The 15,459-nt window shown below is 40.8% G+C and overlaps 1 protein-coding gene across 1 annotated transcript in view; it reads right to left on the bottom strand.

Annotated features, from left to right (window-relative positions):
• Window positions 1-15,459, bottom strand: part of TENM4 (teneurin transmembrane protein 4) — a 569,696-nt gene that overhangs the window by 158,135 nt on the left and 396,102 nt on the right. The window contains exons 9-11 of the mRNA XM_049780241.1: window positions 14,790-14,960; window positions 6,917-7,131; window positions 4,998-5,208 (exon numbers count right to left, since the gene is read on the bottom strand). Of these exons, the coding sequence (XP_049636198.1) occupies window positions 4,998-5,208; window positions 6,917-7,131; window positions 14,790-14,960 (597 nt within the window). The remainder of the gene's footprint in view (window positions 1-4,997; window positions 5,209-6,916; window positions 7,132-14,789; window positions 14,961-15,459) is intronic.

Raw genomic sequence — 15,459 nt, 5'->3', positions numbered from 1 at the left:
AACAAAGTCTTCTCAAGCCATCAAGACAAATAGTAAGATAATACAGAGAATATAAGATTCAAAGATGGTGCTTCATTCTAGCTTAATCTTAACTTTAGGGGACATTAAGACAATCAAGAAACACTGAATATCCATCTATTAATCTAGAAAATAGAATCAAATATTCACTGTTTAATATTCTTATGAAGACTAAATTACAGAGAAAAAAAACTATGAGATATACAGAATGGTCTAAATGTTCATTGAGTGATGGAATAGGAGGAAAACAGAAATAAGCTTGATCTACAAAAAATGGGGGTAGAGAAGGCCTGGGGCTCAAGAAATAGAGTACAGTGGGCATTTGCGTTGCACTTGGCCAACCCTATTTTGATTTCCTGTCTCCTATATGGTCCCTTAAGCACTTCCAGCACTTCCTGAGTGCAGAGCCAGTAGTGACCACTGAGCACTGCCAGTGTGGCCTCCAAACAGACAAACAAACAAAACAAAAATGGGAGAGGGGGTTGATTCTCAGAAAACTGATCATTGAAGACCAGAAGAGTTCACTTCTGAGTTTTGGACTCAAATATATATTTAAGACAGAATTTTTCTTTTGACATTCATAAACCTCAATTCCCTCATCTACAATAAAAACTGATAATAAAAATAAAAGCAATCACTTCATGCATTTGTTGCAAGACTTAAGACCTACGTTGGAGCATTGTATGCCTGAAGCTTTATAATGGATAACTGAGTAACTCTTTAAGCCATGGTAATTAAATGAATATTTAAAAAAAAAACTTTAAAAGGAAGAAAACTAATGTGCTCAGACCTGTAGGCTAAAATGGGAAATCATGCTTAGGCTATCTCAATGTGTTCTCCTATTTGACTCATGACCTGGCAGACACAGCAAAGCCTTTAAGTCCCAGAAGTCCACATGTGGGGTAAAGACTACTGCTGAAATGGCTTATTTAATTATTGTATTTTATTTTATATTTTCTAGTGCTCAGGGTTTACACCTGGTTCTGAGTTCAGTGATCACTCATAAAGGGCTCAGGGGCCATATGGGATGTCAGGGATTGAACATGGGTCAGCCTAGGCAAGTATCCTATCTGCTGTACTATTGCCTTGTACCTAACTGTTTTATTTCAGATCTCACTTAGTTTCAGGGCTGTGTGTGCACACATGTGTTTGTGCCCATGCATCTGGGTCCGAGGTCCCTTGGCCACTGCCAGATCTCTGTGTGTCTATATCTATGCATACAGTAAGTAAAGTGCATTCAAAAAAAAAAAGGAAAGTGCATTTTGAGTTACTTCAAGGCAAAAGATAAAGTGATTTAATTTGAAATTATTAGATGAATTAAATCATCTGTATTAAATGGAGGGAAAAAACAAAAGTATACACAATGTAGTCATTTGTTAAATTAAACACAATTATTCCTTCGGTTACTTAATTATAAATAAATACTCTGGATTCTGACATCTTCAGATCTTCTAAAATTATACATTCCACATTGAGCATTTCGTGAAGAGAGGGTAGGATTTCAATTTGTGTGTTAAGCAAACCTGAGAACTGCAATTGTATACAGCGACCATAATGACTTCCCTAAAAAACGAGACCTCAACTTTTAATTAACCTGCCATGACAAATTACAGCTCAGTGCGCACAGGTAACGATCAGCGACAGCTGAGACTCAATGCTGGGGACTCGACGGGTGGTGAGGTGGGATGGTGGGGATTAATAGCAACCTTAGCATCACTCTGTTTCTGTATTCAAGAAAAATAGGAGGTATTCATTAAACAATCGCTGTGACTTGCAGGCAGGTAGACAGGTTAGAGAAAAGGTGCAAGACGGATGGCAGGAAGAAGTGAATGGGAGAGAATGTTTCTAGCCAGGGTTCCACTGCAGCCCAGACCTAGCTGAGCTTTCTGCTCTTTGCACTTCTTGATCTTCACAATAGGAGAGTGCACGGGCCTGATCTTATTTTCCAAAAGAGAAAAATGAGGTTGGAAGAGGTGAAGCAATCTATCTACTGTACCTACTATGATACAGCCTAGGAATCTTAGTGTTAAATTAGTTTTCTGGACAATCCCATCTTAAAACAGTGTAAGGTACTACCTGTAATGTGCTACATACAGTCCCTCCTTGAATAGACAAGAAATACACAAGGATGAGCAACCCAGTTTCTACCTCTGGGTATTTGCTCTTGATGCAAAGTCTAAGGATGCCCCTCACACCCTGCCTCATAGGCTTACTTGAAGCGAGCTGCATTTTAGCAACACTTTATCACTCAACAAGCCTGAAAAGCATAATATTGTATTTATGCTCTAAAAGACACCATAAGGTTAAGGGAGGCAAAAATTTCATCATTTAGGTGAGAATGGGAAAGCCAACAGGGAAAAGCAAGACCTTCTCCTTAATTACGACAAAACAGGTTAGCAAGCTCTGACAAGTTGAGAGTTGGCAAAGGTACCAAACTCTACCTGTTTTCTACTTCTCTAAGATGCATCTCCTAATTAGAAATAGTGATCTTTGGAGGATTATAGTCATATTTTCATTATTTGTGTTCAGTTATTAAAAATAAAGAAATCTAAGGGCACGAAAGTTATACTAATAGCTGGACATATTCTGTGCCTCTTTGGAAACTGTATGGAGAAGAAATCAGGCTATGGGGCCATGATGGGGACAGAATATATCAGGGGCCTCCATATCATCAATAGTCACTGGGCAGCATCTTTCAATTCCAGAATCTTAAGACACCTTAAGATGGAGCACTCAGGGCCCAGAGAGATAGCACAGCGGCGTTTGCCTTGCAAGCAGCCAATCCAGGACCAAAGGTGGTTGGTTCAAATCCCAGTGTCCCATATAGTCCCCCATGCCTGCCAGGAGCTATTTCTGAGCAAACAGCCAGGAGTGGCCCCTGAGCACTGCTGGATGTGGCCCAAAAACAAACAAAAAAAAAACAAAAACAAAAACAAAAAGATGGAGCACTCAGATATGTGCACAGGATCAAAACCCCCAGAGTGTCAAATGCATAAATACACACGTGTTTGCTCTGTTTCAGAAGGCAGCATATGGGGAGAAACCTAGGGCACAACAACTACCAAGCCCTTGGCTTTTGCCATCTACCAGTGCAGGGCCAATCATTCTCAATGAGCAAAGGGGCCAGAGGGGAGAAAGGAGTCAGAGGAGAGCATCACCCTACCTTAAATTTCCAGCTACCAAATATCAGCAACCAGGACAGACTTTCATAAAGGGTGAGTAAGGTCTGCCCTTCGCTAGAGCTGTGTTCCCTATGACTTTCTCAATACTGAGACTGAGAATATGGTTTAAATTTACTGAGGAAGCTAAAACAAAACCCCAGTCTTTATAGGAAGGTAAGTATTTTGTCATACATTTGTTGATACCAAGTGAAACACCACAAATATGTGGCAGATAACTTGAAAAAATTACTTCTAGAGTTAAGAAGAAAAAAAACAGGGTTTGACTCCATGTATTCATCCAAAGGTGGTGAAACACTGTTTGGAAAAGCTATTCACACCCATGTGTTCAGAGAAGTATTACTCACAAGAGCCAAGCAACAGCATTGTGTCAGATGCTCTATAGAACACTGGTCTCCCATTGAAAAAGAGGAGCTTACACCTAGTCAGGGGCAAGCTCTGTAGAAACTGGAATCCTTGAGAAAAATATAGGTACCTCATTTTCAGATGATTAGACTGAATGAAATAGGAAAGGAAGTGAAGACAATGAAAGGATAATTTCTTTCTCTCATGGATGGAAGATGAATAATTAGAGCAAATGAATTGGTATGAAACAACTAAACTTACCACCGGACTCAGTGCAAATGATATTGGTTTCCAAAGCGGGGCTAGGGGCTGGGGTTGTGGAAGGATAAGGACAGTGGGCTTTTTGGTGCTGGTGTGGCTCAGAACTTCAGTGCAGGAGTGGTAGAGAGGCACATATATAGGAGTGAAGTTAATCCCCAGAGGACCCCTCTGACACTGAGAACCAGCAATCAGTCAATGAAAAAAATTAAAAGACAAACAAAACAAAACAGGTCTTGTGAGAGTTTGTAGAACAAGGATTTTATTTAACTCCATCTCTTGTGTCTGATAGTCCAGAGAGATGGAGTTCCGAGGTGAGCTCTAAGCCACTAGAGCTTTGCACTCACCAGAAGCTTATTCCCAGATGTAATTGTTTATGAGGACTTCTATGGGAGACTTTATTGACAGGCTCTGTAATGGTGCCTCTTATATAAACACTAAGGCATTATTTTCTGGCCCAACACAGACCACTACATACATGGTGGCAATGGAAAGCTGATGCCATTATCCAGGTCACCTGTTATCATAGCCAAAGTACTTGCTGAGAGTTGAGGCCTCTTTCCCTATGTATATTGAGACCTTGGTGATGTCTAGTGCACAACAAACCTCCCATCTGATAGACCACATCCCCTCTGCAACCTTGCACAATGCCAGACTCTGGCTCTCTCCAAGTCATTATTCTCTTCCCTTAATTACAAGGTCCTAGACAAAACTGACAGGACCAAATGACAAAGCCACACAAAACCCTCACCCTCTAAACTCCCAAATCAATGCAAATACAAAAAAGCAAAATCCCAAGACACAAAGGGGTGAATCAAACTACATGACAATAAGGACAATAGAGGATTTTGAGAGAAATGATCACCAGAGAAGTTTCCATGTGGCCAACACCCAGGATTCCTGTCAGCACTTCCCATTCTGGTCTTTAAAGGCAGGTGTGGGCCTCCCACCCCATGAGGCCCTGAAACAGCCCAAGCTTGGAAACAAGTCCTGAAAGGTCTCTATGGATGTTCAAAACCATCCTGAAGGTTCTACATCCATATCTCTGTTTCCCAGTGAGCCTTACCATGGGGCCTTATGCCAAACTCTAAAGGGCATTATTGGAACTGGGCAAAGCCCTTCCTTCATCCCTAGCATCTCCAATTGTGTCCAATCCAAAGAGAAATAGCACATGATCTCCAGAGCATCATTCCTTACCGATGGCAGTGGTGAGAAAGGAAACCACTTCAGACTCCTTCCCATCGTTGTAAAAAGCAAGATGCCAGGTCCCTGAATCCAGATATTGGATGAAGCCGGTCTCATGGCTCGAGGGAGGCATAACTCCCCGGGACTGACGCTGGGGACCCTCCAGACTCCGTGCTTCTGGGCTCAGCAGTCTCCTTCCATCCAGCAGCTCCACAAAGTCAAACTAAGGTCCAAAGAGAGTAGGGTTAATAAAGGGGCTGCTTCCCATGGTAGCGCAACTCCTGCCTGGAACTTCTTGAAAGTAAGCAGCCTGTGAGGGCAAAAATTACTAAAGATACCAAATGCCAGTGAGCCTACTTCAACTGCTCCCCCAGACTCTGAGTATCCTCTGTGAGTGCAGCATATCTAGAAGCTTTGCTTATGTCTCCTTTTGTTTTGATTTTGGCATATAGGTGGTGAGTGCTTCCATGGTATAGCTTAAGCTGAAATACATGCTTCTCCTAGGTACAAAGTCTGAGACGTGGCTCTCAGTGTCCAAGCCAGTTAGAACAAGATCAGGTCTGGGACTGTATGTTCCTTCAACGGTAGAATCTAAGAATCAAACCTGACTTAACAGATCACTTCCTTTTGCCAGCAAATCTTTCTAAATATTGTTGATTGAGGGGCAGTTTGAGGAAGTTTAAACTGGATATTAGCTCAAAACTCTATCAATAATTACATGCTGTGTCAGACACAATTGCCCATTGATCTAAGCTTGCTAGCATGAAACTCAAAAGTAGCAGTAACAGCAGGTAGGTAGTTAAGTCATACTGGCCTACTTGCAAGCAAATTGAGTAATTATCCACAATCTTTCTACCTATCCATCTACCTGTCTATCCATCCATATGTCCATTCATTCATTTATCTACTGATCCATCCATCCATCTATCCTCAAAAAAAAAAAACAAAACACCCAAACAGCCATTATTTATATTTTAAGCAAAAACCTAAATGTATTACTATAAAACTTATTTCCTCCTGAAACGCAGGGTATCTGCATGATTTATGTTTTTCCAATCACAGAGTATGTGTTTTCCACCTTTGTGACTGCTAATAAATCAGTCAGTCTGGACAAGTTTTCCAAGTGTTTCTGGCACCTACATGTCTGAGTAAATGTGTGATCTGAAAAGAGATGGAATGTGAAAAACCAGGGGAGGGACATTTATTCTGAGCCAGGCAACACATCCTGCCTTGCTTTACTATGTTTTATTCTTCACCATAGTCTGCTGATGGGCACTGGTTTCCCCATTTCTTAAATTTAGGATCTTGCTGGTAGAGGAGAATAGCAGACCCGAGGTCACAGAGTTGAGAATTCAAACCCAGGTCTTTTTAATGCCAATTATTACCTTTTTCTCTTCAATTCTATTCCCTGAAACAGAAATTAGGAGACCAGCTAATAATAATTGAAAGATTTCCTCAATCTTTTAAAAGTCCCAATGACCCTACTCACCTAAATATGGATTCTGAGAGGGGGATGAGAATGAATGGGTTTTAAAACATAAGAACTTACAGTCCCCTTTTGACTCAAAGACCTAGGTTTGAGCACTGGGCTGCTTTTTGAGGGGCTTGGTAATGGCTTTCAAAATGGTGTTGAAGAGATCTGAGGTCTCTGCTGATGTTTCTTGGTCAACTTCACTGTCAGTTTAGTGCAAGAACCTGAGGAGATGTGACTTAGAAACTGCAGTATTGGAGATCCCTAGGCCACCTTGGTCTTGCTGAATCTTCAAGAGCTGTACTCAGCAGTACTTAGGGGACCATGTAGTAGCTATGTAGAAGACAAACACACCCCCTAACCACAGCCCTGTCTCCAGGCCCTAGCAATAATCTTCTTGATGGGCTACAGGTTGGTGCTGGAATGCTCGAGGTAAGCAGGGTGTTCGGGTTCAGGTTACCTGTGTATGTGAAGGTGGAAGACCTTTTCGACCATAAATGCCAACGAGAGCAGCCTTTCCCAGAGATACATTGAATTTCAGGTGCACAGGGTGGTCAATAAAGACCTGAGATCTCCAGAAGGTGCCAGGAGGAATCTTCTGAGAAGCCCGTCTCCCCACATCGATCTCGCCAGAGTCTATAAAACTGTCCTCTGGAAAGAAACTACTTGGTTTGCCTACCAAAACAGGGGAGGGGAAGACAAAAAACATCATGGTTAGCCTCACAAGAAATGGGGAGCAGAGAATCTGAATGAGCCAGCGTTCAGTGGGATGTTCCCCACTCCACCGACCCACTCCTAGCACCGTCCACCACTTTCCAACCCCCACTGAGGAGTCGAATATGCAAAACTCTTTTTCCAGTGATGCTCAAATTGTTTCACTAAAACTGTGCATTCTTCCAAAGAAGTATGGGTCCTCCCCAAGGGCCATCTGTTTACTGCAAAATCCACAGCTTGTTAAGATATATTTTGATCCTAAAAATAATCATGGCTGATCACATGACACCAACTCTATGTGATGTGCGTCTGGGCAAGAATGTGAATGCTAAAGCAGAAAGAGAGGGAATGAGGTGTCATTATTAAATTTACAACTCAGAAAATTTCTCTGAACTGAAGACATGCTACCAGAGCAGAGGGAGGTGTTGCTAAGTCTAGAAATGTGTGTGTGTGCACTAGAAGCCCACATTCTGAGGCTGAGATATGTGAGTGGGGGTTGAGGTGGGAGTACCTTAAAAGGTTGTTGGTAAATGGGAGGAAAAGGATATTTCTAAAGGAAGCAAACTTTGGTGGTGGATGGATGTTTTGTTTTTGAATTGGAGACTCTGAACATCATTTCTGTGCTACTATATGTCAAGTTGAGGGAATGTCCCAGCATCTCAGGCACAGTTAATGACACACTTGATCCTTTTACTAGATCTAAATCTGTAGGCTGCCAGGATTGTAGGCAGGATTCCACTCTCTTGCTTATCTCTGTGGTCAATTTTGCCAGGATACCCCAATACCAAGTCTGTTTAATCATGAAACACACTCAACATATGAACAATAGAAACCCTGACTTCCTGCTGTCCATGGGTCTTAGGTCGAGCGGGAATAGGGCAGAAGAGATGACATAAGGAAGAAACCCCTCTAGGAGTTTCAACAAGCCCCAACTGTGTTAATCTCCCCAGGTAATGTTATTAGTAAGCACTCTGCTTACTAATAACATTTCTGCAGAAACGATCAAAGATAGGCATTTCTGTTTGTTTGGGTTTTGTTTTTTTAGGGTTATACTTGGCAATGCTCAGGGGTTACTCCTGGTTCTTCGCTCAAGAATCACTCCTCAAAGGTCCAGGGGACCATGGGATAACAGAGATCGAATCTGGTTTGGCCACGTCCAAGGTGAGCACTCTACTCACTGTATTATGGCTCTGTCCCTGGAAGAGATGCTTTGAGAGCAAGAATCCATTTGTAAAGGAGACACGTTTGTGAGAACTTTTCGTAAAAAGCACTTGGGGAATAAGAAATTAAATGCCTTTCCCCCCCTAGCTTTGTAAGATTCCTTACAAAGCACATTTGATGCTGAAATGGAGCTTGGCAGGGCATTGTTGCAGTCATAAAATATTTTACTGTTTTAAATAATAAAATTCAATTTGAATGTTAAACTTCTCCATATGCTATCATTCCCTTATAAACTCCTAGGCAGAAACATCAGGTTTTTAGCTTCAAACCGTTAAATGTTATTTTAATTAAAAATATGCCAACAACAAAAAAAAAGTTGAATGCGTGCTCTCAATAAAATCCCATCATTAGCATGGGAAAGAGCTTACATTTATTCCTTTATGGAAGGAATGTGCCCCAGACTTTTTACCTTAAAAATGCAGACACACCACAAACCACCAAACTGTGGTTCAAAGTTCAAAGACAGAAGCCAAATTCACAAAGCGTTAAGATGGAAGTGAATTACTTTCACATCCTTCCTTAGCTGTATTTTTGGGTCTTCACACCAGAGTCTTTTCTTAACCTAGGTAAAAATGAGTCCATCTCTAGGTTATAAAACTGCAAGAAAACAGAGCTAGTGATGCAGGAATAGGGGAAATCAAAGTTGAAGAAATGAAAGTGGATTCTTGTGTGCAGTCAAGGAATCCCTACAGCTGAGGATAAGTAATGAAAACTCCTTCCAACTTTTGGCACAGCATTGGAGAAGCAGGAGACAGCTATTGTAGCAATAAAATTCGGGGCCTTTTGAGGTCAGAAATCAAGCCCCGAGACTCTCTGAGCACATGCTTTTAGCCCAGGAATTGTAAAGGGGAAAAGATTTTTTCTAGATTTCTAGTAGTTGAACTAAACAGGCCAAACTGGGAAGAAAAATTGCCTTTGGTAGGTATAAGATGAAAGAAAAGTGATAAATTTTGGTCCAGAGCTCATTCTGGCCAGTATCCTTCCTTGGCTGGGTTGGGAAGAGTTCTGGATCGCTGCATAGCATGGAGGTAAGGCGTTTGCCTTTCATGCAGAAGCACGGTGGTTTGAATCCCGGCATCCCACATGGTCTCCCGAGCCTGCCAGGAACGATTTCTGAGCCTAGAGCCAGGAGTAACCCCTGAGCGCCGCTGGTTGTAACCCGAAAAATCCAAAAACAAAACCAAACCAAACAAACAAAAAAAAAAGTGGCCTGTTTCCTAGAGTAACAGGCACAGCTTCAAGGCAGTGTTAAGAGGAAAAGGAAGTGCCTCATCTTAACAGGTAACTTCCACCATTCCTGTCTGTTGGTCCTTACCTCAGACTTAGCACTGGGAGACTTTGCCAAGTACCTCTGCCTGTCTGGTTGCACAGAGGGTTATTAAGAATGGCACCCCCTTTCTCTGCCTGTCTTCTCTTTGAACACGGGTACAGAGATTCACTTTGCAGACCCGGTAACTTGAGATTTGTACTTAATTCTAAATACTAATCTGTGATCACAAGGAGAGATAATATAGCACAGCATACCAAACCTACTCATGGTGGAATAATGAGAGAGGCTGAGTGCAGAGAAAGGTGAGGAAATGTATTGTGTAAAAGATGCTTTTTTTTTTATGTGCTTTTGAGACTAGCCTTCTGAGAAAAAATGGTAGTAGCTGTATTAATGATAGTAGATGTAGTAATAGTAGTGGTTACTATTTATTGAGCTCCTTCATATGTATTAGTTTACTTAATTCTTCCTTTATTCAAAAGAATACACAAAGGCTCCAAATGCTTATGAAACTTTTTGCAGATAAAGCCACTGGGGTTGGGGTGGGTTCTTCTTTACTAATATTATTAGAGCATGGTTTCTCCACACTTTCAATTGATGAATTGATAAAGCTCTCCAGAATCAATGGGTGAGCTGACCCTATTTCAGAGCAAGCAAGCAATTTAATTCATAGGCCAGCTAAAGGATAAGGTGGATGCAGAGTTCCAAGGCCTGCTGAAGAACTTCTTAAAATCCTGGAGTCCAAGAACTTGACACTTTTGATGACAGAGAGAAAACCTAAAGTTAAAGGGCAGGAGCTGAATCAATAGTCCAGTGGGTAGGGAGTTTGTCTTGCTTGCAGTGGACCTGGGTTTGATCCCTGACATCTCATAGGGTTTCTCCTAAGTGCTGAGCAAGGAGTAACCTCTGAGCACTGCCAGGTATGGCCCCAAAACCAACAAAAAAAAAGTTAAAGGGCAACTGTCAGTAATTCAAGAAAATTCTATGAGTTTGTACAATCACTGGTTTCCTCCTGCAGCTTAATAAACTGCATAAATAACTTTACACATATTTAAGGCCCCTAAAAAGCATGATTAGATTTGATTAAGCAGATTCTACTAGTCACAATCCCTTTTGTAAAGTTACTCTCATTCAGGCTTCCAATAGTAATGCTGCATAAATATGCAATTACATCTCCAAAAGAATTTTCTTAACACATTATGGAAATGGTTGAATATCTCAGTCAAATAAGGGAAGTTTGGGAAAAAATGGAAATTCCATATATTTCCCAATCACATTCTTTGCTTTTTGAACTAAGGTCTATCTACATAGATTTTAAATTCCTAATCAAATAATATTCTCCCCCTCCCTCCACCTTTCTGGTTCTTTTCACTGCAACAACTTGCACAAAGAATCCTTCAGTTTCCTTAGCAACTGTTTGAAATTTATTTGGTTATCAAAATAAGCTGCTCCATTTTGGAGAACCCAGCTGAGTCTGTGCGCAGCAATTTGCATGGTTCAAACTGATGGGCAATTTTGATTTCACTGCAGAAAGAAGAAAACACTATCCTCGGCCCACCAATTCAACTCTCAGAAATGCATGTTTATTCAATGCTTTTTTCCTCTTGCCATTAATGCAGAACATAAGTTCTTGTGGCTTTACATCGAAATACGGCTGTATTTGGTTTCCAATCCATGACAACTCTGAAATGAGAATATAGCCACTGTGAAAATTTATTCTAAATTCCATTTGATGTTACTCTTAAAGACATGATAAAAGTACTTAAAATATGAGTTTGCCATATATTTGTATAGTTTATATATTTATATATGTATATATATATATACACATACACACACCCTCTAAAAATTCAAAAATTTAATGGCCAGCAATGTGGCTCAGTAGCCAAGTGTCAGATTCTTGTATATGAAGTCCCCTGATAACCTACCCACACTAACTAAATATTCAAAAATATCCAAGTCCTTTAAAGAATATTTGAGGGGGGATATGATCACTAGTTTGTATTTCTAAAATTCTGAAAACTGACATACTGTTTAGGATTTGAGTGAGCAAGAATAGAGGAACTTTTTGTGCGTTGAACTCTAGTTCACAAAGAGTTCTTACAAATGTAGGTATTATTATATTTGCTCTGCAGTTAAGAAAACAGCGGCCAAAGAAAATGGAGTTAACTGAGTCACTAAATAGTTTGGCAAGGATTCAAACACTGGGCTTTTACCTCCAAGAACCAGTTACACCTTTTCCTCACACCATCTTTCTTGCCCACCATTGTGAAACAGTTATTTTAATCTTAAATCTAGAATTAGTTTCCTTTCTGAGACTCTCAGAAGGGACAGGAAATATGCATTCATATCAGAATTAAAAAATTTCCCAATAGAGACATGTCTAAGAAAATAAAATGTTAATATCACAATGAAAACATAAATCAAGTAAACATTGGTTTGACCAGGGCAAGAGAAATAAGGACTAGTGGTCTCATAAACTATAGAAAGCTTTGTCCTCTACTTTCCAAGACTGATGTATTATTTTCATCACAGTAATTGTTTTTGATGTTGACCACTTTCCAGCACTGCATTGCATTTTAGGGGGTTGTAAACAGGATTTCCATTTACATTAGTAATGACAGATAATCTCTTTAAGCAAAAAATACTTCAATTAAAGCAACCCAATAACTGGTGCAATTTTATTTTCTCCCTTATCTGTATCTTCTGCTCCCTGGGAAAAAGCAAAACAAAACCTAAACAACCCACAAACTAATTTCATTAAAGTGGAAGATTTTAGATAGACCCAATTTTGTTTAAAGAATGTTTGAGAGATATCATGGGGGGAAGAAAAGAAAATATATTTTGCGAAATAATACCTTTACTATGCCTTGAGGAGGACTATAACTTAAATTTGCATTCGTATATCTGAGTCCAAGATGGTCTTCATTTATAGCATTCACCTAGGTCTAATTGGCAATAGAAATGGACATGTGGTTTGCCAGGGAGCAGGTAGGACCATGGACAGGGCCAACTTGTAGAAAGTCTGACAAATCCTCAGGTAACTTAGAAGATTCCAGTTAGAAAAATAACTACACTAACAACTATCATATCAATGATAGTGAGTGAGAGAAATAGAAGGCCTGTCTCTAGGACAGGTGGGGTGGTGGAGGAAAATGAGGGACACTGGTGGCAGGAAAGTTGTGCTGATGAAGGGGGGGTGTATATTTTATGACTAAAACCCAACTATGAACATATTTGTAACCAGGATACTTAAAAATATTACTTTAAATAATTAAAAAAGAAATAAAAAAAGAAGAGGAAGTCCAATACTTTTTTCTTACACTTGCAAATCTGAAGGAACTTTAGAGATAACCTAGCTCAATAACCCCATCTTAGGGGCCAGAGAGATAGTACAGCAAGTACTATCTCACATACTTTGCATGTATCTAACCTGTGTTGGATCCACGGCATCCCATATGCTTCACCAAGCATTCTGAACACTGCCAGATGTGATTCCTGAATGTAGTTACCTCTGAGCAACACTGGGTGTGGTCCAAACAGAACTTAAACAAAAGCCATCTTAAAGAACAGGAAAATAAAGCATAGAAGTATGTTCAAATGACTTGTTTAAGTCAAAGGCATTGGCAGTAGTTGAACTTAAATTCAGGGATCTTGATTTCTAACAAGCACTCATTCCATGGTCCCACTTATACTCCAACTACCTCCCATCGAGAGGCTAAATATAAACTTAGTGTTTAAAATCCCTGTAAAAGTAAAGGTTGGCTTTACCTTTAAAAATAGTAGACAAAGGCTCTAATTAGCTCTATGGAAATGTCTCTCCCCAGTTCTCATGTTCCTTAAATATGATTGTAGGAAAAGAGCTGCTTTTGGAATCATCCAGAGGTCATGAGTATGTTTCCAACCAGGAATATGCTCTCTTGCCAACCAAATCAGTTTCCAGAAGCCAAATGAATCCTTTAAAGGATTAAGATGCTCATATGTCATGACCCCAAAGTCAATCCCAAGTAAACTGATATGGTAGGACAGAGTATGAGAGCAAGGAAAATAGAGGCAATTACATCACTGTGCAGACTGAGCCAATGTTATGAAGAGAAGGCAGGTCATGAAAATAGAAGAAATACTACATGCCAAGAATGACCACTGGCCTGGTCCATTTGTTTAGACATCTTTCCCAGTAACAGTTTTGTGTATCTGAGTCACTCTGATTGATAACCAAATAATTTCATGTTAATGGAACATGAGAAAGACCTTTGGAAAAACATAACGTAGTCTAGGGTTATTTCATTAATGAACCAAACAATGCACGTTGCCCTTACTCCTACCACTGAAGAAAATGCCATAATATGATGTGTATTCTCATTTCTATTTAATTCTAGGTACTGTGATCCTGGTGTGAGTCAGGTAGGATAGCTGGAGGAGAGAACAAGAGCCACTATGTCATGCAGAACTGCGAAAAACTAGGCTCACACCCAAGCCCCATTACATCTTGGCATCACAATGTTGGCCAATGATGGTCAAGTGACTCAATTCAATGATCTAGAATCTCACATCTGAAAGGTCTGCCCAGAATGATACTTACCTCACAAAATCACTGTGAGGGTGAAATACAAAATGCTCTTGACAAAAAGCTTTGAAGGAAACAGAGTGCAAACACTAATGATCATGAATGGGGAGAGGGTAGGAAGTGAGGGAAACAAAGTGACTTGCTCAAGCTCACATGACTGAAAAGAGCTAGAATACACAAACTAGTGAACCCATGAGGCAGTTTCTATACATCATGTACCCACCTGCTTATACCCCATTTCCATGCCATGAGATTTCCTCAGAAAGGCTCACTTTGGCCAACACGCACAGCCCCACCCCTAGCAATGTGAAAGCCCCGCTTCCCTCAAGGCGTGAGATGGGACACTGCCCAGCACATGAGTCCTGTCCAAGCCCAGCCATGAGCTTGTTGTGACAGGGAATCGCAATGAAGACACAGTGGACTGGCAGCCGTGTGGAGTGCAGAGAATGGAGAAAGCGCCCAGGCATGGAGCTGGGAGTCAGCACACGATGGGCAGAAATGGAGTGTCCTGGGCTCCAAAGCAGACACAGAGGACGCACAACACGGACAACACAGCAACCCTACCTTCTGCGGTTCCTTTGCCTGGCCTGTCAGGGCTCTCTAAGCCAGTGCCCCCTGAGGGATATAGGGAGACGTCCGTTGGCACAGGCCAACTGCTGGCTGTGTCCTCCGTGATCTCATACATCTGCCCTTCCATCGGCTGCAGGTGCCAGTTCAGGGCAAACAGGTGCATGGCTGTGGTGAGCAATGAGAAAGGTCATTGTTTTCCGCTCAAGGTGAAACTGGAACTCCCAGCCAGAGGGGTATGCAAGTGGGGAGGGGACAACAAAGTTTAATTTAGTTCAGTTCCAACTAACAGACCCTAAAGAAAGACTCTTGGAGAGTCAAGTTTTCCTGGGGAGCTGGTACTAAGATGATCCAGCTGGGGCTCAAACTGGGGTCACAGTCTAGAGGAGACAGAAAGGGGTAGAAATAGGGAGTTTCATACAATCTTGGACTTTTCTTTTAAAGTTTAATAATAATTGAGGTTTAAGAATTGCAATTTGCATTACACAGTGCTAATTTCATTGATAGAAAAATCACTTCTACAAATAATAAGTGAAGTCCAACATCTCAGCAGGAAAACGGGCACAGATCCTTTAACAGCCTAAGAAATAGAGTTGGCATTTAAGCATAAGAAAAGACTCTTAACATCACTCAGAGTAAGAGAAATGCAAGTTAGGTTCTGAAATAC

The sequence above is a fragment of the Suncus etruscus genome, chromosome 9 (assembly GCF_024139225.1).
Source record: "Suncus etruscus isolate mSunEtr1 chromosome 9, mSunEtr1.pri.cur, whole genome shotgun sequence".
Classification (NCBI taxonomy): Eukaryota; Metazoa; Chordata; class Mammalia; order Eulipotyphla; family Soricidae; genus Suncus; species Suncus etruscus.
The sequence above is the reverse complement of the archived record's forward strand: the minus strand, read 5'-3'. Positions and strand labels throughout refer to the sequence as shown.